At 41.9% G+C, this 21,627-nt stretch overlaps 1 protein-coding gene across 1 annotated transcript in view; it reads left to right on the plus strand.

Annotated features, from left to right (window-relative positions):
• Positions 1–21,627, plus strand: part of ano5a (anoctamin 5a) — a 98,176-nt gene that overhangs the window by 47,384 nt on the left and 29,165 nt on the right. The window contains exons 9-15 of the mRNA XM_051692039.1: positions 1,146–1,251; positions 1,344–1,404; positions 2,456–2,607; positions 8,781–8,855; positions 15,736–15,964; positions 17,521–17,699; positions 17,823–17,920. Of these exons, the coding sequence (XP_051547999.1) occupies positions 1,146–1,251; positions 1,344–1,404; positions 2,456–2,607; positions 8,781–8,855; positions 15,736–15,964; positions 17,521–17,699; positions 17,823–17,920 (900 nt within the window). The remainder of the gene's footprint in view (positions 1–1,145; positions 1,252–1,343; positions 1,405–2,455; positions 2,608–8,780; positions 8,856–15,735; positions 15,965–17,520; positions 17,700–17,822; positions 17,921–21,627) is intronic.

The following is a 21,627-nucleotide window of genomic DNA, read 5'->3' on the forward strand; positions in this document are numbered from 1 at the left end:
TTCATTATTAGTTATTTATTGATAAAGTTATTCCATTGCAATGAACATGACAGGTCTACAATTACTTTCTTTTTTTTCCTTCTTTTCTATATGTTTTTGAATGACTTTCCATAAATATGTGTATATCGTGATATATTGTTTTCGACCAGTAATGTCAAAAATATCAAAATATAATTTTTTTGTTATACTGGTCACCCCTCATGTTGCTTCCATACTTAATATTCTTGCATTACTATGGCAGTAACAAACCTCAATAGAGCTCAGCAGTCTGGTTCCAGAAGTAAAAATCCTATTAATTATTTCTATAAGTTAATTGATTTTTAACGATTACTTTTACACGTTTAAAGCCAGACCAACCATAAGCTCAGAGGTTGTTAATATATGGTATATGCTTCTGTTAAAGCCATTAGTCCATGTTATTTTAACTTCATTGTTTAAATATCTTGTTTAATGTGGAAGTGGAGAAAAAACCACCAATCAGAGAATAGCAGCAAATCAACCTCTGTAAATAAAGGCTCCGCAGCGACCGACCTTTCCCATGACACTCTGTGAATGACAGTATTGATTCTCCCTAAAATAGTTTGCAATAAAATAAAAATACAGCGCATTGCTTCTGTACCTTTAATCAAATATAAATTAATAGTTTTATATTTTCCCATCATTTTTAATGCATGTAATTTGTCATGCTTCGTGGGATTGTAGTTCATTCTCTCATTAAAGACATTAAGTACACAGTCTTTTTCCTTTTATATTTTTGTCTGATTTCCAAATACTTTTTTTTGCTTCAAATCAAAGTTTGTGATGTTGCGATTCACCTCAGAGCTGGTGACTCTGTAGAGTTAGGGTTAGGGTTAATTTATAAAGAACAACTTTGTCCATACCACCCAGTGTACAAGACGACAGTTTACGCTAATTCCCGCTATAATCCCCTTGTGATGTTAAGACACTAATTTACGCTGCGTTATGAATTGTGCTCTGAACATTCTGGATTGAAATGAGATGTGAAATCGAGTTTGCATCGCTAGAAGCATTCACATACTTTTGCAGAGCATGTCTGGGTCTAAGACACCTGTAGAGTTCAGTGAATGTACAGTAAGTCCGTGTTCAAACACACAGCTCTGTTTTATATTGTTTCTCTGCTGTAGTAAAGAGATCTGTAATGACTCCATCGGTGGTCAGATCATCATGTGTCCTCTCTGTGATAAGAAATGTGGCTACTGGAAACTCAACTCAACCTGTAGCTCCTCATGGGTGAGTGAAGAATATTATATGGATACCAGTAATGAGAGTCTCTGCATATTTATTAATGTAAAATTATGCCTTTTCTTCTAATTGTCTTTCAGCAATCTTATCTGTTTGACAACACAGCTACAGTATTCTTTGCGATATTCATGGGAATATGGGGTGAGTAAAGTTAGTCTCTTAACTCTTTTAGTGCAGTCTAGTGCTGTTAAGATTGTCATAATCACAATTATTTGTTTGACAATAATCATCTGCCAAATTTCACAATTAACTGTCTGATTATATTTTATTATATAATATAATGCAATAATACAATTTCTAAATTCTTAAATAATATTGAGATTATTGCTAAATTATTCACTTTCATACATTATTTTGAGGCTCTTCAATTAAACCCACGAGAACTTATTTCACATGTAGGCAGACCTTTGAGATTCTATGTGTATTTGAAAATGTTTCTTGACTTCATCTCCACAGAAAGAGAGTAAGTGGTCATCTCATTCTCTGTGTCACTGGATGCCATTAACACTGCATGTGTGAACCCGCAATGACCAAGAACATTTACCACAACACAAGCGTTAAATTAAAGTGAAACCGGAGTGCTTTGTGTACACTTCCAAAATCATTGCTTATATTTTTCGGCAGTTTTGCTGCAGACGGTGTGAACATTGGAAGCGGTTCAGTTTAATGCAATAACACCTGAAAATGAGACAAAAACACCATTCGTGGTATTTCTATTATTTAGATAGTAAAATGGTTTATCTCAAATAATAACAGTTAGAAATAAATTATCGTGACAGATCTAGTGCAGCCTAATTATACATGACTTCCTTCAAACTTCTCATATAATTAGACATACATGCAATTCCCTTTGAAGCAGCTCTAGACAGCTGGTCCTGGGGAGGAGGAGAGTTTCAGAGAGAAACTCATTGCACGCTTCAGTGAAACGGACTTACCTGCAAACTACCAAGACAATTTAAATGTTAGACAAATAAGTTGATTGGCTAACAGATTACATGTCAAAGGACCTATCAGCTTGCACCATGTAGAGTTTCATGACTGAATAATTTCCTCATGAATGTAGCGGGGCGTCCCCGCTATCAAATTGTTGTATCAAATGATGTTATTTGTGTACAGGATGCTGATCCCTTCATCTTTGGTATAACTGTTTGCATTATTTGAGTTTTGAGCTGTACTGTTTCTGTGGTGTCAGTGACTCTGTTCCTGGAGTTCTGGAAACGTCGTCAGGCACGGCTGGAGTATGAGTGGGATCTGGTGGATTTTGAGGAAGAACAGCAGCAGCTGCAGCTCAGACCCGAATATGAGACCAAGTGCACAAGCCGACGCCTCAACCGCGTCACGCAAGTATGCATACATCCCAGCTGACCTTTGACCTAATAAGAGACTTACTCATTTTAACTGGTAACTTAAAACGCAAAATATATTAATACTATGGAATTTTTATCGTGTCATGGATATGAATATTGCCATTTCAGTGTTGTACATTGTTATTGAAAAAAAAATTCTACAGATAATTCTCTAAAATTGTTTGTTCATAAATATTTTTTCATTGCTAGAATTTCTTCAATTTTAAGATTTGCTCTGAATTTATTTGTTTGTCACTCCCTTATAGGAGCTGGTTTTCATTGCTTTTCAACAGCTTTTTAACAGATTTTATAGTAGCCTCAAAAATTTTGAAAAAAGAGGGTCAAATTAGAATATGAAAGAGATGAGTGAATTTCTACAACTTGTAGAAGCTACTGCACATTATATGATGTTATAAGACATTAATGTAACATGAGCTGATAAGGAAGCACATGAAGTTACTGATAGTGGTCGACCAATTCAGGTTTTTTAATTGCCGATACTGATATCATGAGAGTGGGACAGCCGGTGACTCATATAATGCTGATATACTGTATTTACACACACACAATATATAATACAATTTAATGACAGAAAATGAGATTTAAAGAAAATTGTTGCAATGAAATGAATACTTAAAGAATAATAACTGAAAATTCCGTAAAATTATTTGAAAACAGTAATTATTTATTATCCATGAAGTAAACTGTTGAAAGATTTTTGGAATTGAGTCAGAAGGTGAAAATAATAGTTTTGTTAATTGGTGGAAAATAATCGGCCTTGCTGATATATTGGTCTATCATTAGTTAGTCACCTTAAGTGACTGTTCACACCTCTTATAGCGTGAAAACAGATTCATGAAACAAACACAATAAGAGTTGTTAGTCAAAGCTTTAACCTGGTATTATAGAATTGTGTTACTATACCTGCATTTTTTTATTTATTTTTTTAAATTAGTGTAATAGTTTTTTTAAAGTTTTTTTATTTCATACATATTGCGGCAGTTTCCTGGTGAAATGAACACTAGAGGTGCTACAACAACATCAACTCACTTAACACACAAATCACGAGTATGTAGTATGAGTAAAACTGCAGATTATCAGTTCATCAACACTTTTCGCCCTGCTCCTCACACAATGCTATCTTATGACATCTAAACACTTTTACCATAGTACATGACTTGTAAGGCCATACATTTGATCATTTGCCTCACATAATCAACATTTACAAGCTTGGTCGAGTTTGAAGATGTGCGGTAGCTCAACCGATAGAGCATTAAACTTGTGTTGTAAAGGGGTATGAGTCCTGAAGAGCACGTGAGTCCACATGTGAGGCGAAAGTGTCATAGAAGCACCACAAAATGACATGGTTCACACTTTAGCAAGTGTGTTTTTCATCTCACATTTGTCTTTTATGACACTATCGGTTAGGTTTAGGTTAGGGAGGTCAGTTTTATTGATTTTAAAACTTGATAGAGCATTAACCCACAAACCTCATGTGTTTGGGATAGAGGTTGACCCATAGTTATTTTAATTAGACCCATAACCAAGCTGATGGAAAAGACTGATAACCCATTAATCGGCCAAAAGTTTTTTTAAATCGGTTTATTTAATATGAAAAAAATTTAAGTCTTTCCTTACTGTGACAGTCACAGATATGCAGCAGAAGCAACAAGAGTCAAAAATGAATAAAATCCCAGATGCAGTTTGTGTAACCAAAATCTCAATAATAGCCAAAAAAAAAAAAAAAAAAAAAAAAAAAGATTTGTTGAATAACGAGGGACTATGTACAGTATGAACAAGTCCACAATACCACAATAGTAGATCATCAAATCAAATCAAATCAAATCACTTTATTGTCACACAGCCATATACACAAGTGCAATGGTGTGTGAAATACTTGGTGCAGTTCCGATCAACATAGCAGTCGTGACAGTGATGAGACATATACCAATTTACAATAACATCAAATTAACACAACACAATTTAAACATCTGTTATACACATAATTACACTCAACAATATACAAATAATAACATATACTGTACAGTATACAATACGCTCTTCTCGTTTCTTTTTTTTTTTTACTATATAGATACACATTATTCAATAAAAATTAAAAATAAAAATATATATTAAAAAAAAAAGTATATATATATATATATATATATATATATATATATATATATATATATATATATATATATATATAGAATGTACAGTATTGTACTGTATTGACATTCAGGCTGTCGGTTGATAGTCAGTTGTTAAGAGAGAACATAATATAATAATAATAATATAATTTATAATAGTCCGGTGTGAGATATAAGAGTAAGGGTAATAAAGTGCAGTGCTGATGTATTTTGATCGTGGGAGATCAAGAGTTCAGAAGTCTGATTGCTTGGGGGAAGAAGCTATCATGGAGTCGGCTGGTGCGGGTCCTGATGCTGCGATACCGCCTACCTGATGGTAGCAGTGAGAACAGCCCATGGCTCGGGTGGCTGGAGTCTCTGATGATCCTCCGAGCTTTTTTCACATACCGCCTTGTATATATTTCCTGGAGGGAGGGAAGTTCACCTCCGATGATGTGTCTGGCAGTTCGCACCACCCTTTGCAGTGCTTTGCGGTTGTGGGCAGTGCTATTGCCGTACCAGGCGGAGATGCAGCCAGTCAGGATGCTCTCTACAGTGCAGGTGTAGAACCGTGTGAGGATGTGGCGGTTCATTCCAAACTTCCTCAGCCGTCTCAGGAAGAAGAGGCGCTGATGAGCCTTCTTCACAACGACTTCAGTGTGGACGGACCATGTGAGTTCCTCAGTGATGTGGACACCCAGGAACTTGAAGCTGCTGACTCTCTCCACTGGTGCTCCATTGATGGTGATGGGACTGTGTTCTCTGTCTTTTCTTCTGAAGTCCACCACAAGCTCCTTTGTCTTACTGACGTTGAGGGAGAGGTTGTGCTCCTGACACCAGTGTGTCAGAGTGTGCACCTCCTCTCTGTAGGCTGTTTCATCATTGTCAGTGATCAGACCTACCACCGTCGTGTCATCAGCAAACTTAATGATGGCATTGGAGCTATGTGTTGCCACACAGTCATGTGTGTACAAGGAATACAGTAGTGGGCTGAGAACACAGCCCTGCGGGGCTCCAGTGTTGAGGATCAGTGATGAGGAGATGTTGCTGCCTATTCTAACCACCTGGCGTCTGCTTGACAGGAAGTCCAGGATCCAGCTGCACAGTGAGCTGTTTAAGCCCAGAGCCCGGAGTTTCTCATCTAGCTTGGAGGGCACTATGGTGTTGAATGCTGAGCTGTAGTCTACAAACAGCATTCTCACATAAGTGTTCTTTTTTTCCAGGTGGGAGAGAGCAGTGTGTATTGTAGATGCAATGGCATCATCAGTGGAGCGGTTGTTGCGGTAAGCAAACTGCAGCGGGTCAAGATTGAGTGGCAATACAGAACAGATGTAATCTCTGATTAGTCTCTCAAAACATTTGCTGATGATGGGGGTCAGAGCAACAGGACGCCAGTCATTTAAACATGTTATTTTTGATTGTTTTGGTACAGGCACAATGGTGGATGTTTTAAAGCATGTGGGGACTACAGACAAAGAGAGGGAAAGGTTGAAAATGTCCGTAAAAACACCAGCCAGCTGGTTCGCACACGCTCTGATGACGCGGCCCGGAATGCCGTCTGGGCCCGCGGCTTTGCGGATATTCACCCGTCGGAAGGATCGGGTTACATCCGCTACAGAGACGGAGATTGAACTAACCTCTGTAGCTTCGGCCATGAGAGCTCTCTCCGCGAGGGCGGTGTTATTTCCCTCGAAACGAGCATAAAAAGTATTTAGCTCATCCGGTAGAGAGGCAGCGGTGTTCATGGCGGAGTTTTTATTCCCTTTAAAGTCTGTGATGATGTTAATTCCCTGCCACATGCTTCTAGAGTTGGTGGTGTTAAACTGTCCTTCAATCTTGCTCCTGTACTGGCGTTTTGCTGTTTTGATAGTTTTTCAGAGGGCATAACTGGCTTGTTTATGCTCCTCCGCATTCCCGGAATTAAAAGCGGAGGTCCGCACATTAAGTGCCGCGCGAACATCGCTATTGATCCACGGCTTCTGATTCAGATAGATTCGAACAGTTCTGGTCGGAATCACTTCCTCTACGCACGTTCTGATGAAACACATTACGCTATCAGCGTAAAGCTCGATGTCGTCATCAGAGGCGGACCGGAACATCTCCCAGTCCGTGTGATCAAAACAGTCTTGTAGCATAGAGTCTGATTGGTCCGACCAGCACTGGATTGTTCTGAGGGTGGGTGCTTCCTGTTTCAATTTCTGCCTGTAAGCAGGCAGAAGCAGAATGGAAGAGTGGTCCGATTTGCCAAATGGTGGGTGGGGGAGGGATTTGTAGCCATCCCGGAACGGAGAGTAGCAATGATCCAAAACCCGGTCCCCTCGTGTGTTGAAACTAATGTGCTGGTGATATTTTGGTGCGACTGATTTTAAACTGGCTTTATTAAAGTCCCCGGTCACAATGAACGCGGCCTCAGGGTGCGCGGTTTCCTGCTCACTTATAATCCCATACAGTTCCTTGAGTGCCCAGTCTGTGTCGGCTTGTGGGGGAATGTACACAGCAGTGATAATGACCGCTGTGAATTCCCTCGGTAGCCAGAATGGTCGACACAGAAGCATAAGAAATTCCAGATCAGGAGAACAGAAAGACTTGATGGAATGTACGTTCCTCTGATCACACCAGAATTTGTTGATCATAAAACATACACCACCTCCTCTAGTTTTACCTGAGAGGTCTTTCGCTCTGTCCGCTCGGTGCACGGAGAACCCCGCGGGTTCAATGGCTGAGTCTGGAATCTCCGCAGACATCCAAGTTTCTGTTAGGCAGATAATGCAGCAGTCCCTCGTCTCTTGTTGGAAAGAGATCCGCGCTTTCAGCTCGCAGAGCTTGTTATCCAGAGACTGAACATTTGCTAGTAGAATAGTGGGTAGCGGGGGTCGATTTGCACGGCATCTTACTCTGATGAGAACGCCGGCTCTGTTTCCCCTTTTCCTCCTGTGTTTCCGCGGCCGTGCTGCCCAGACAAAGGGCTCTGCTTGCGTGTTTGTAAACAGCGGGTTGGCATTGAGGAATGTGAAGTCCGGTTTTCGGTGTGAGATCGCTGAACCAATGTCCAAAAGTGTTTGTCTGTCGTAGACAATAAGGCAGACAACATCCAAGACAAAAAATATAAGAATTGTGAACAAAACAAACAAAACATTGCTATGTTGTGTCGGAGCTCGCAACGCAGCAGCCATACTCGGCGCCATCTTGAGTCCACATCAGCGATCACTTGTCATAATTGCCCAGTTTTCCAGTAATTTGGTATTATTTATTATTTAAAAAAACAATCGTAATTATTGCAGCTGATTTTTGGCGATAACCAATAGTTTCAAAAACCAACTATCATGCCGATATGCATGTAAAACCGATATATCTGTAAAACCGAATTGCCGGTCAACCTCTAGTTTTGGGGAGCATTTAGCTTGCATTTAACACCACTTGCTGGACATTTCACCTTGTAAATGCCGCGATACATATAAAGAACCACGTACAATATTGTCATTTAGCAAAATTGTTGCAATAGCCACGTAGTTTTCATTACATAAGTCTGGATCTTACACAATATTTGCTGAAAATTAGCTAAAAATATGAATCAAACAGAATATGAGTTGTTAGTCATATTTTAGTTGGCAGTAAAGGGAGAAACAAGATAATCAGCATGTTTGTCTGGCTCTGCCCATGTGGTGCTGTGTAGGAACAGGAGTGGGTACTAGAACAGGCCACAGCTGATATAGCTGGCAGGTTCATTCTGTGCTGGGCCACTGTTATGTTGTGGGTAAGACTGGCACAGGACGACAACAGATCCATTTGCTGTGTGTATTTGAGAATGTGTGTAGCATTAGTGTCCTGCCTGCAGTGTGATCCCAGCTTTGAGACACCATAGACCCAGAACAAAGCTGAATTTATGATGTAGACATCGCAGATGGCCAGTAACTCTATAGAAACAGGAGTCCTCGTAGTCAGTAGTGCGGACACTGACGGCACTAGTACAGTTTGCTAGATTAGGACTGCTGTGTGTGGTGGTGGTTGCTCATTTTCCCTGCTTTGCTCGCTTGCTGTGTAGGAGATGGAGCCTTACTTACCCGCAACTAGCAAGTGTGCTCGCTCATTACTGTCTGGGGCCACAGTACTCTTCTGGGTGAGCATCAAAAACGTCCACTAATAATGCACCACTATCATAACTCTTATACAGTGGGCTCCAAAAGTCTGAGACCACTAATGAAAATATTTCTAATTTAATACAGGTTTCTTATTACAAATAATATGATCAGCATAATTTAAGTTAAAAGTTGAATTAAAAAATTAGCATAAAATCGATAATGTCTTTATATTTGGTGTCCCCCTTTTGCTTTAATTAACAAAACCTGTATATCATGGGGCAGAATTTGTGAATTACAGAATTACTTGGCAATTTCCCTGTGACGTTGGTGTAAATAATGAACATGGCATCTGTGGACGACTTCAATATTTTTTTGGAATTGATAAGAAAAATGGCTTTCACATTTACATGATGTTTTTGAATGCCAATTTCTGCAAAAACCCTGGAATAAGCTGTTGGGCCACTGTCACAAATGTGGATGCATTTGATTTGTGACCTAGCAATAGTGCATAATCTAAATTATTTCTTATTCGATGTACATCATAACATGTCTTTGCTTTAAAGTTTAAACAAACTGTTTATTTACAGGTTTAAATTAGTTTTTGAATTTCTAGATTTTCAGTGTGTTCTCAGACTTTTGGACCACATTGTACAGAGAGAACAAATTCTGTTATACATTGTTCTACAATACATACTCACATTTTTATGTCAGTATATTAAATCAATAGAGAACAGAATATAGCCTAGATATTAGCTCTGTTCCAAACCCAATGAGCTGTCTACCTTGACTGGATTTTAAGGCATCATTAGTGCGCTCCTGACATGTACCAGCAGGATGTACCAGAAGATAGGCAAATATAACTTTCTTGGCCAAAACACTCTGCACAAGTAGCCTAGGCAAACACGTGCCACATGTGGAGTTGCTGCCTATGTGGAGCGTTCCAAATCAGTCCATTTCAAATAAGATGCTGCCTTAGAAGACAGCTGCCAATGTAGACAGTAGTCAACAAGTCAACTAGTATTTGGAACAGAACTATTATATACAGAGTTTATAACAAGTTATTGTACAAATTTTTTTCATATTAAAATGAAATGTTAATAATAAGTTGATGGACTGTATGGACACAGAAGTGCACATCTGAAAGAGGTATGTCAGACATTTGTTGTAGAATAGTTTGTCTGAGGATGCATGTTTTTAACAGCATGGAGAGTTTTACTGTTGATATGCATTACAGAGCTCTGCTTTATCATAGTTTTCTTAATGTTAAATGTTTGTTGGGTCATTTCTGTTATGCAGTACTTTTTGAGCTCTGTGTTGTGTTGTAATTAAGGAAGTATTTCAGTTAAATACTATGAGAAATCAGACTTTGAGAAATATGAGCTGGTCAAGCTCAGACACTTCGACTTTATTAATTATAACTTTATTATTTAAACAATGGCAAGAAGTAATAGGTTGTTTAACACATAATTTAACCCTATTGCTAATAATTACTGATGTTGTTTATGCTGTTGTTTTCCCAGCCAAAAATGTGTCACTTCCTGGAGGATGATGCCATTTAGGAACTTGCTTTTGATAGATAAAGGGATATTACAACACTAATGTTTATTGAATCTACAAGAAAAACATGCAAAGGGGGGAAAAAAATATTACAAAAGTGATAGTGATTTTGAGGACAGAGGAAAATCTAGGAAAAATGTATTACTAATTAAAAAATGTTACCAAGAAAACATGTTTTGTTTAAAAAAGTAAATAAATAAATACCACGATCATTTCTTTATAAATTGATGAAGAGACATATAATATAAGAGACATATAAGAGACAATAAATTCCTGTGAAATCAAAGAAATAAAATAGTTTGAAATGTTTACAATTAATTTTGAAATTGTGATGAAAGCAAACTTAACTAATATTATTTCTATATTTACAAATTGTGAGTTTAATGTTTTACCCAATGTATTAATGCAGTGTAAAATAACAAACAAAATCTTTGTTGTTTCAACTTAAAGTTAGTGCTTGTGCTGCCTTAGGGACAGTTGTTTAAACAGAGCATAAAGATTCCTTAAATCGTCTTGGTTACTGTCATAACCTCCATTCCCTGATGGAGGGAACGAGACGTTGTGTCAATGTAGCAACACTAGGGGTCACTCTCGGGAGCCCCAAACACCACTGATCTTTGAGAAAAGGCCAATGGGAATTGGCGAGTGGAATTTTCATGCCACTCCCCTGGACATACGTGTATAAAAGGAGCTGGCTCGCAACCACTCATTCAGGTTTTGCGCTGAGGAGCTGAGACAGGGTCCCGGCCATTTCAGCGAGTAGCTCAGCGTTGTGGCAAGAGGGACACAAAGTCTCGTTCCCTCCATCAGGGAATGAAGGTTACGACAGTAACCAAGACGTTCCCTAACTGTCACTCACTCTAAGTTTTGTCGATGTAGTGACACTAGGGGTCCCTATATGAAATGCCACAACCAGCTGAACTGTATTACGTGGACTGGCGGTGCAGGTGCAGGCACCCGGCCCCCACGTAACCTCCCCCAATGCCCCACGAGTATCGTACGGCCCTTCGCACCCCGGGGACAAGACGAACCTCTTCTCTTCTTTTTTTCTCCCACAAAAAATGGAAAATCATTCAGCTGGGGCCATATGCATCGGGGTGGGGGGTGTCCTTTCCCAAGGGGAAAGACACCATGGAGACCTCACCCTGCCCAAAGGGGAGGTAACGTGTGGTGAATACGTCATATGGACTTACCGACTGGCAGTATTGCATGTGGAAGAAGTCCCGCGGTAGGTCCTACCCGGAGGGGAGGAGCTCTACAAACACGGCGACCGGTGGCAGAGGGAGCTCTGCCCAAGTAAGACGTGGATTTACCAACAGGGAAACTGTACCGCAGAAAATACATCACACGCGGTTACCCACAGGCAACCAGCACATGTGGAGCACCTGCCACAGTACAGAGCATACTTGCGCACGTACTGAGCCGGCATCGAATTTCTCCACCGAATTCACCTCCCACAGGGCTAAGGAGGAAAGACATCCAGGGTTCACCGTCTCGTGAACTTGCTTGGGGGAAAAAAGTGCACTTCTTCCCCTCTGGGAAGGGAAAGGGGCTGTACATAAGTGGTACACCCGGCCAGCTGCCCCGCATACTTACCTGTTTGTACCTGTTTGTACCGGCTCAACCCAGAGATTATAAAATCTCATGAAGGTATTGGGTGTTGCCCAGCCCGCTGCTCTACAGATGTCTGCTAGAGAGGCGCCTTTGGTCAAGGCCTAGGAGGCTGCTACACTCCTAGTGGAGTGTGCTCATAGTCCCAAAGAGGGCGGCACGTCCTGGGCCTGGTATGCCAAAGTGATGGCATCCACGACCCAGTGGGCGTTCCTTTGTTTGGAGACAGCCCTCCCTTTCTGCTGTCCTCCATAGCAGACAAAGAGCTGCTCAGAGCGTCTAAAGCTCTGCGTGCGGTCTAAGTAGATGTGCAAAACACGCACCGGACACAGCAATGACAAGGCTAGGTCTGCCTCCTCCTGGGGCAGAGCTTGCAGGCTCACCACCTGATCCCTAAAAGGGGTCATGGGAACCTTGGGCACATAGCCCGGTCGGGGTCTCAAAAATCACGTGAGAGTACGCCGGACCGAACTCCAGGCAGGTGTCACTGACAGAGAACGCCTGCAGGTCCCCAACCCTCTTGATGGACGTGAGCGCAGTCAGGAGGGCAGTCTTCAATGAGAGAGCCTTTAGCTGAACTGACTCTAGGGGTTCAAACGGGGCTCTCCGCAGGCCCAGTAGAACCACGGAGAGATCCCACAAGGGAATGAGGTGCGGCGTAGGAGGATTCAACCTCCTCACGCCTCGAAGGAACCTGATGATCAGGTCGTGCTTCCTGAGGGACTTACTGTCCACCACATTGTGGTGTGCCGCTATAGTGGCCACATACACCTTCAGGGTGGAGGGGGACAGCCACCCCTCCAACCTCTCCTGCAGGAAAGAAAGCACTGACCCGACTGTGCATCTCTGGGGGTCTTCACCTCGGGAAGAACACCGATTTGTGAACAAATGCCACTTCAAGGCATACAGGTGCCTCACAGAGGGAGCCCTGGCCTGAGTGATCATGTCTACCACCACCAGTGGTAGGCCACTTAGGTCTTCTGCGTCCTGTCCAGGGGCCAGACATGGAGACTCCAGAGGTCTGGTCGCGGGTGCCAGATGGTGCCCTGTCCCTGAGAGAGGAGGTCCTTCCTCAGGGGAACTTGCCAGGGAGGGGCTGTCGTGAGGACTGTGAGCTCCGAGAACCAAGTCTGGGTGGGCTAGTAGGGCACCACCAGGATGACCTGTTCGTCGTCCTCCCTGACCTTGCACAAAGTCTGTGCAAGCAGGCTCACTGGGGGAAACGCATACTTGCGCAGCCCCCGAGGCCAGCTGTGTGCCAGCACATATGTGCCGAGGGGAGCCTTGGCCAGGGAGTACCAGAGCAGGCAGTGTGTGAAAACAGGTGTACCTGTGTTTTGCCGAATCGACTCCAAATCAGCTGGACCACCTGTGGGTGGAGTCTCCACTCTCCCCTGAGTATAACCTGCCATGACAGCGCGTCCGCTGCGCGGTTGAGGTCGCCTGGGATATGAGTGGCCCGCAACAACTTCAGACGCTGCTGACTCCAGAGGAGGAGATAGTGGGCGAGTTGCGACATTCGACGTGAGCGTAAGCCACCTTGGCGGTTTTTATATACGTTACCATCACCATGCTGTCCGGACCAACACGTGCTTGCCCTGGATCAATGGCCGAAGCCTCCGCAGGGCCAACAGTACTTCCTGCAACTCAAGGCAGCTGATATGCCAACAGAGTCGCGGCCCTGTCCAGGAGCCCGCGGCTGCGTGCCCATTGCATACGGCACCCCAGCCTAACTTGGAGGTGTCTGTCATAACAACAACATGCCTGGACACTTGCTCTAAGGGGACCCCTGCCCGTGGAGGAGCACAGCTCCTGCATCACTCCCGGGTCAGGACTACCCTCGTGCAGCTCTTTCAGCGCCTTGGCTTGGTGCACTTGCAGGAGGGCCATGGCATGCAGGGCAGAAGCGGCCTGTCCAGCGGCAATGTAAGACTTGGGCACCAAGGACAACGTGGACTTACAGGCCTTGGACGGGAGTCTCGGGCGATTCCACCAGGTGGCGGCGTTTTGCGGGCAGAGGTGCACCGCAACCGCCTTGTCCACCTGGGGAATTGCCGTGTACCCCCTGGCCGCCCCACCGTCGAGGGTAGTGAGAGTGGAGAAGCTCAGAGGTCGGGTCTGGGGAGTAAAAGGTGCCTGCCACAACTTAGTGAGCTCCTCGTGCACCTCCAGAAAGAATGGAACCAGGGCGATGCGCAGCCATGAGCGGCGCTCTGAGCCCAGGAACCAATCATCAAGCTGCGAGGGCTCAGGGCAGGGTTGAGAGTTCCACTCAAGCCTGACGCTCGCGGCAGCCCGGGCAAGCATGGCCGCTAGCTCCGTGTCAGCTGAGCCTCAGACTGAGCGACCACACTCGAAGGTGGGAGCCCAGTCGAGTCCTCCACATCTGACTGGATCAGCCCGCTCTCCGATGCTGCGATTGAGAGCTCATCCTGCTAACGAGCCCCGAATGAGACATCAAACTCGCCCTAGGGCGAGCCGCCTGTCTCATCCCAGAACTCGACCAGGGCAAATGAGTGTATTGGGGAATGGAAGGTCCGTGGGGGATTACCCGGTAAAACCACTCCCATTGGGGGTCCTCAAATCGCCCCCAGCGCTAACCGTCATGGCCTCATACCCTTAGGTAGAAGGACCGGGGTGGGGAGCGGCTGGAGTGGCTTTCCCCCTTAAGAAGGAAAGCCATGACTGCAACGTTGTCATGTTCATGCTCTCTCAGTGAGAGCATGAGCCTTCCATGAACACTGTCTCAGCGTGGCTGTAGCCCAGACACACGAGGCAGCGATCATGGCCATCAGAGGTGGAGAGGTAACGACCGCAACCAGGAACTATACACAGACGGAAAGTCATCTTTAAAAAGACGCTCTCCGTCAGTGCCACTCTTTTAGAGGAAAATATACACTTTTATCAGAATATATACTCTCTTTGCTGTCGAAGTGCCCGGGATGTACTCTGCACTAGTCGTATACGAGGGGGAGAAACCACTGTAATGCACCGTATATCCAACAGCATACAAATTGCGAGGTGAATGGAACGGCAGTGGAACTCGCTGATACAACACTGCTCGGCTCCTAAGAAAAAATCTGAATGAGTGGTTGTGAGCCAGCTCCTTTTATACCCATATGTCCAGGGGAGTGGCATGCAAATTCCACTCGCCAATTCCCATTGGCCTTTTCTCAAAGATCAGAGGTGTTTAGGGCTCCCAAGAGCGACCCCTAGTGTTACTACATCGACACAACGTCGAGTGAGTGACAGATAGGGAACTGGACTTAATGAGCTTAATGTCTTTTTAAATAAATTTGACTTTCTTAGTTTAGTCAACTTCATTCTTATTTAATTCAAGTTGAATATTAAAGTTAAATTACTTATAGTATATTATAATTTAATATTATTATTGTCATAGAAGTTGTTAGGGAAAACCCATTTGAATGTAATGTACATAGTTCTCTTGACTTAAATTATTTCAGCTGAATATTTTTTTCTAAGTTCAACAAATTCTCACAGGTTCAGCTAACAGAAACTTGGATAATTGAGTTATCTCAACAAGATCAATCCAAGGCAGTTTATTCAAATTCTGCATTTTAAGTTATGATATCGAAAGGCAAAATATTTTTTTACAGTGATGGAGACATAAAAACTGTACTGCATAGTCGGAATGACCCTGTTTGATATATTTAATAGTATCTAGTAAATTAGGTGTAAAATCCTCTTATTTTATGTATGACATGTGGATTTTTTCACTCCAAAATCCAGATATCTCTGATTATTGCCAGTATAATCGGGGTGATAGCGTATCGTCTGGCAGTATTCGCAGCATTTGCCAGCATCATGAAGGACAGTCCCACCAATAAACTGGATGTGGTGGGATCACTGATCACTCCTCAGTTTGCCACATCTGTAACTGCTTCCTGCATTAACTTTGTCATAATAATGGTTCTGAACTACCTGTATGAGCGTGTGGCCATCTGGATCACTGATTTGGGTGAGAGTCTGTACTGGTTTTTTTATCGGGCTTCCTAAACTCTTTTATCTTCTTAACCTGAACTTTAAACTAAATTATCAACACTTGCGGTTTTAAGTAATGTTTAATAAATGTGATGAATAATGACTTTTTCTTAATATAATGTTTTATTGAATATTTAAAAAAATATTTGTACGATTTTATTTGTGTAATTTTATTAAGTTTTACATTTAAAGTATTTAAAATAAAATAAAAATATTATAAAATGAAATAAAAAAAAATGACAATGGCATTACTGAGGTCTGATTCTTGAATGAATCTGATTGTTCAAAACGATTTGTCAAATATTGTAAAAAGTCTGTTTAGAAAAACTACTAAGTGAGTGTCTTGTTGGGACTTTAATACAACATTTAAAAAAACAAACAGTATTTATCTATGTATGTATATATATATATACTGTTGTCCTCAAAAGTTTGCATACCCTGGCAGAAACTGTGAAATTTTGGCATTGATTTTGAAAGTATGACTGATCAAAAAAAGCCCGGTTACAATATGCCCGACAACACCTTGACATGCCTCACAGCTTCTGGCACACTGTAATTTGGAGTGATGAGACCAAATAGAGCTTTATGGTCACAACCATAAGCGCTATGTTTGGAGAGGGGTCAGCAAGTATTGTGCTCCTTGAAACAACCACACCGTCTTTTTCTAGAGCAGCCTGTATTTCTCCTGAGGTTACCTGTGGGTTTTTCTTTGTATCCCGAACAATTCTTCTGGCAGTTGTGGCTGAAATCTTTCTTGGTCTACCTGACCTTGGCTTGGTATCAAGAGATCCCCGAATTTTCCACTTCTTAATAAGTGATTGAACAGTACTGACTGGCATTTTCAAGGCTTTGGATATCTTTTTATATCCTTTTCCATCTTTATAAAATTCCATTACCTTCTTACGCAGGTCTTTTGACAGTTCTTTTCTGCTCCCCATGGCTCAGTATCTAGCCTGCTCAGTGCATCCACGTGAGAGCTAACAAACTCATTGACTATTTATACACAGACACTAATTGCAATTTTAAAAGCCACAGGTGTGGGAAATTAAACTTTAAATGCCATTTAAACCTGTGTGTGTCACCTTGTGTGTCTGTAACAAGGCCAAACATTCAAGGGTATGTAAACTTTTGATCAGGGCCATTTGGGTGATTTCTGTTATCATTATGATTTAAAAAGGAGCCAAACAACTATGTGTTGATAAATGGCTTCATATGATCACTATCCTTAAATAAAAGACAGTTTTTTTTGCATGATCAGTCATATTTTCAAAATCAATGCCAATTTTTGCAAACTTTTGAGCACCACTGTATATATATAAAAAATGTAAAGCATTTTAGCATAAGGCTGCAACATAAAATGTGAACAAAATTAAGGGGTCTGAATGCTTTATGAATGCACTGTATACTATATACATACAGTATACATATGTACTAGTGTGGTTGAATTATTTCCATAATATACAGTCATGGGTATGTAAGCATTCAGATTTTTGGAGCTTTGCTTACTGATTGTCATTTACAAATTGTTCACAGAGGTTCCCAAAACGCACTTGGAGTATGAGAACATGCTCACAGTGAAGATGTTCCTCTTCCAGTTTGTCAACTACTATTCCTCCTGCTTCTATGTCGCCTTCTTCAAGGGAAAATTTGTGGGTTACCCAGGAAACTATGGATACATGTTTGGCAAATGGAGTGGACTGAGAAATGAAGAGGTACAACTGAGATTCCAAAAGTTACATTTAAAAGTTTATATTATTATAGTAATATTCGAATATAGTTAAATAATAAATGAAATAACAATTTATTATTAACTATATGTATGATTGTCTGTGCAGTGTGAGCCAGGTGGTTGTCTGATCGAGTTAACCACTCAGTTAGTGATCGTTATGGTCGGTAAACAGGTGTGGGGGAACATACAGGAAGCTCTTGTACCGTAAGTCCCCATGACATCATAATCACGCCGAAACCACACCATGTTGTATTCATAATCACCATTATCTGTTTCATGGTCGTTGTGTACATGCCACTATTTCTGATACAATAACTGTAAACGGAGAATAGTAATAAATACAGCTAAAAACAGAGCTTAACGGATCCATCTAATGTTCAGGGGAATTCACTTAGAATGATTTTTTTGCATGTGCTGTCTGCGTTGTTGTAGCACCTGACTTGTTAAAGGAAATATGCAAATAAGGCAATGGGCACACACATGCCATTCTTTAAATCTTCCAGGCTGATTCTGGGTGTTAGGTTGTAGACAGGGTTGGGGAGTAACGAAATACAAGTAACGGGAATACGTATTTAAAATACAAAATATAAGAAACTGTATTCCACTGCAGTTACAATTTAAATCATTGGTATTTAGAATACAGTTACATTCAAAAAGTATTTTGATTACTGAAGAGATTACTTTGCATTTTATTGTCATTTGTTTCATTTAATATTTAGTCCTTTCAGATGGAAAAATGTATACATATAAATTATGCGATCCTGTCACAGTCTGTCTCCCTCATTCTTCTTCAAGGACTCTTATTTAGAAGTTTTCCCCCCGGATTCCATTTCCCAGGATTCACTGCCCTAATCACTTCTATCAGTTCTTCATCATCTGCACCTGACTACTATTCCCTCATTAGTTTCTCAGTGTGTAAATACCCTCTAGTTTTGTTAAGTCTTTGTCAGTCCTTGAAGTGTTTCGTTATGAAGTGTTACGTTGTGCTTAGTCTTGATATTAAGATTTAGCATTTGTTCCACTCCAGCGTTTGTTCCACTCCAGCGTTTACTATTGTTGAGCCTTTTGTTTGTTCTACTCCAGTGATTGAGTTTAAAGTATTTAAAGATTCTACTCCTGCGTCTCCTCTCTTCCTCTTCCACTCCTAGACACCAACGTTACAGAAGGACTGACCCAACTACGAATACGGACCCGCGAAATACGGATTTACTTTCCCGTTCTTCCAGACATCCTCTTCTACTCTAGCGATTCCTCTAATCCTCCTATTCCACTCATCCAGACCCTCATGAGCATGGAGCCAGCAAAATTATTTTTGTAGCTGTTCAGGCAGGATCTCCCCCTTGTTGAATACACAACCAAGTTCCTTCACCTTGCTATTTCATCATCAATTCCGGATGTATACCTCAGAAATATTTATGGAATGGGACTAAACTTCCACAGACCCACAGCACGTCCTGAGGCGGGAGATCTTCCCTTGGTAAACTACATCTTAGCCACCCTGAATATGCATAACCCTTCAGCTGTATCCTGTGTAATACAGAAACGAACTTCTTCCACGGCCCCTGTCTCCACGCCTTCCACAGCCCCTATCTCCACGCCTTCCACGCCCCCTATCTCCAAGGTAACCCCTCTCCAATTAATTTCCCAAAACAATTTTTTTTTTGGGGGGGGGGTCTCATCCACTTCAATTTCCGGTGGTCGATTCCCTACCGCAGTCAGCGGTAGCAGCCACGGTTAATGAGCCAGTGTCCAAGCCTGCCACGGATAATGAGCCAGTGCCCAAGCCTGAAACGGTTAATGAGCCAGAGCCAGTGCCTGTAGCCTCGACCGTCCCAGTGCCTGTAGCCTCGACCGACCCCGTAACCATGCTCCCTGATGGCCGAAAGAGGAGGAGAAGGAAAAGGACTCTTCCCCAATCTCTGCCCATGCTCACGACCACGGAGGTCATTCCCCAGTCTCTGCCCATGCTCACGATCACGGAAGTCATTCCCCAGTCTCTACCTGAGCTCTCGACCGTGGAGGTCGATACCCATTCTCGGCCTGTACTCTATTCCACGGCTCCGCCTTTCACGGCTCCGCCCTCAGACTCTTCCGCGGCTCCACCCGCTTCCCCAGAGTCTCCTCCTCCTGACCCAGTCCTTGTCCTGTGGCCGCCTTCCAAGCCTCCCGACCCGGTCCTTGTCCTTTGGCCGCCTCCCAGACCTCCCGACCCGGTCCTTGTCCTGTGGCCGCCTCCCAGGCCTCCCGACCCAGTCCTTGTCCTGTGGCTGCCTTCCAGGCCTCCCGACCCAGTACTTGCCCTGTGGCTGCCTCCCAGGCCTCCCGACTCGGTCCTTACCCTGTGGCCGCCTCCCAGGCCTCCTGACCAATTCCTAGACCTGTGGCCGCCTCCCAGGCCTCCTGACCCAATCCCTGCCCTGTGGCCGCCTCCCAGGCCTCCTGGGTATATATAGTTTCTCAGTGTATAAATACCCTCTAGTTTTGTTAAGTCTTTGTCAGTCCTTGAAGTGTTTCATTATGAAGTGTTACGTTGTGCTTAGTTTTGATATTAAGATTTAGCATTTGTTCCACTCCAGCGTTTGTTCCACTGCAGAGTTTACTGTTGTTGAGCCTTTCGTTTGTTCAACTCCAGCGATTGAAATTAAAGTATTTAAAGATTCTACTCCTGCGTCTCCTCTCTTCCTCTTCCACTCCTAGACACCAACGTTACAGATCCAAAGTGCATTTAAACAGCGGTGAAACACTTTCTTATGATGTGTACATTCATACGAGCAGAGAGAGAAGTAAGTTTGGAGTAGAAATAAACCTTGTGTAAATTGTCAGCTTTACGCTATGCTAAAATGCTATTTCTAGCCATTTTACATGCACATGTTACCAGGCACAATCACATTTTTTTATCAAGAAAATTCACATTGAATCATAATTTCTTTTTTTGTAGTAAGACCTTTGATATTAGGGCAAAAATTGTATTCTTGATCATTTTTGTAAATCCTTAAAAGAAGATCAATTTGCTTTATCTTGTTTTAGAAACAACACTGTATAAGATATTTAGGTTTTTCAGAGAATGTATTTTTAACGTGTATTTTGTCTTACTGCACTGGCAGAGTTTTTATAGTCAAAACAAGTGAAAAAAATCTACCAGTGCTGAAGAAGTAATCCAAAGTATTTAGAATACGTTACTGACTTTGAGTAATCCAACGAAATATGTTACAAATGACATTTTACAGTATGTATTCTGTAATCTGTAGTGGAATATATTTCAAAAGTAACCCTCCCAACCCTGGTTGTAGATGATGCAGCAGACTACTGCAATCTGGCATACTTTACTGGTACAGTACAGCATCACTCCACTACTATGATCCAGACACCTGAATCAAACCTTTATTATGCAGAAAGTGTGCTCAATTCCACAAATCGTCTGGATATATGGCCTGTTATAAAGCTCTTCTGTCACAACTGTCGAGTAAATTCACTCCTGTGTGTTCTTCAGTTGTAATGTTATTTTGGTAACATATGTTAACATTAGCAATTACATTAGGTATTATGACTTATCAATGGACTATATTTTTATAGCATCTATTAGTATTTGCCAATGTTATTTAATAAAAATAAAATTGTCCTTATTAGTTCATGGTAGTTCATAGTGCATTAACCAATGTTAACATACAACTTTTGATTTTTAAAATTAGTAAATGTTAAAATTAACATAAACCAAGATTAATAAATACTGTAACAGCATTGTACAATATTAGTTCATATTAACTAATGTTAACAAATAGAACCTTATTGTAAAGTGTTACCTTTATTTTTGTAGTGACTGGTGAAATATATCTTTATTACATGGCTCTCTGGAATACTCGATTCTGATTGGTCAATCGTGCCATCTAACAGTCTGATTTTTCTAATATCAT

Source organism: Myxocyprinus asiaticus, chromosome 48 (genome assembly GCF_019703515.2).
Source record: "Myxocyprinus asiaticus isolate MX2 ecotype Aquarium Trade chromosome 48, UBuf_Myxa_2, whole genome shotgun sequence".
Taxonomy (NCBI): Eukaryota; Metazoa; Chordata; class Actinopteri; order Cypriniformes; family Catostomidae; genus Myxocyprinus; species Myxocyprinus asiaticus.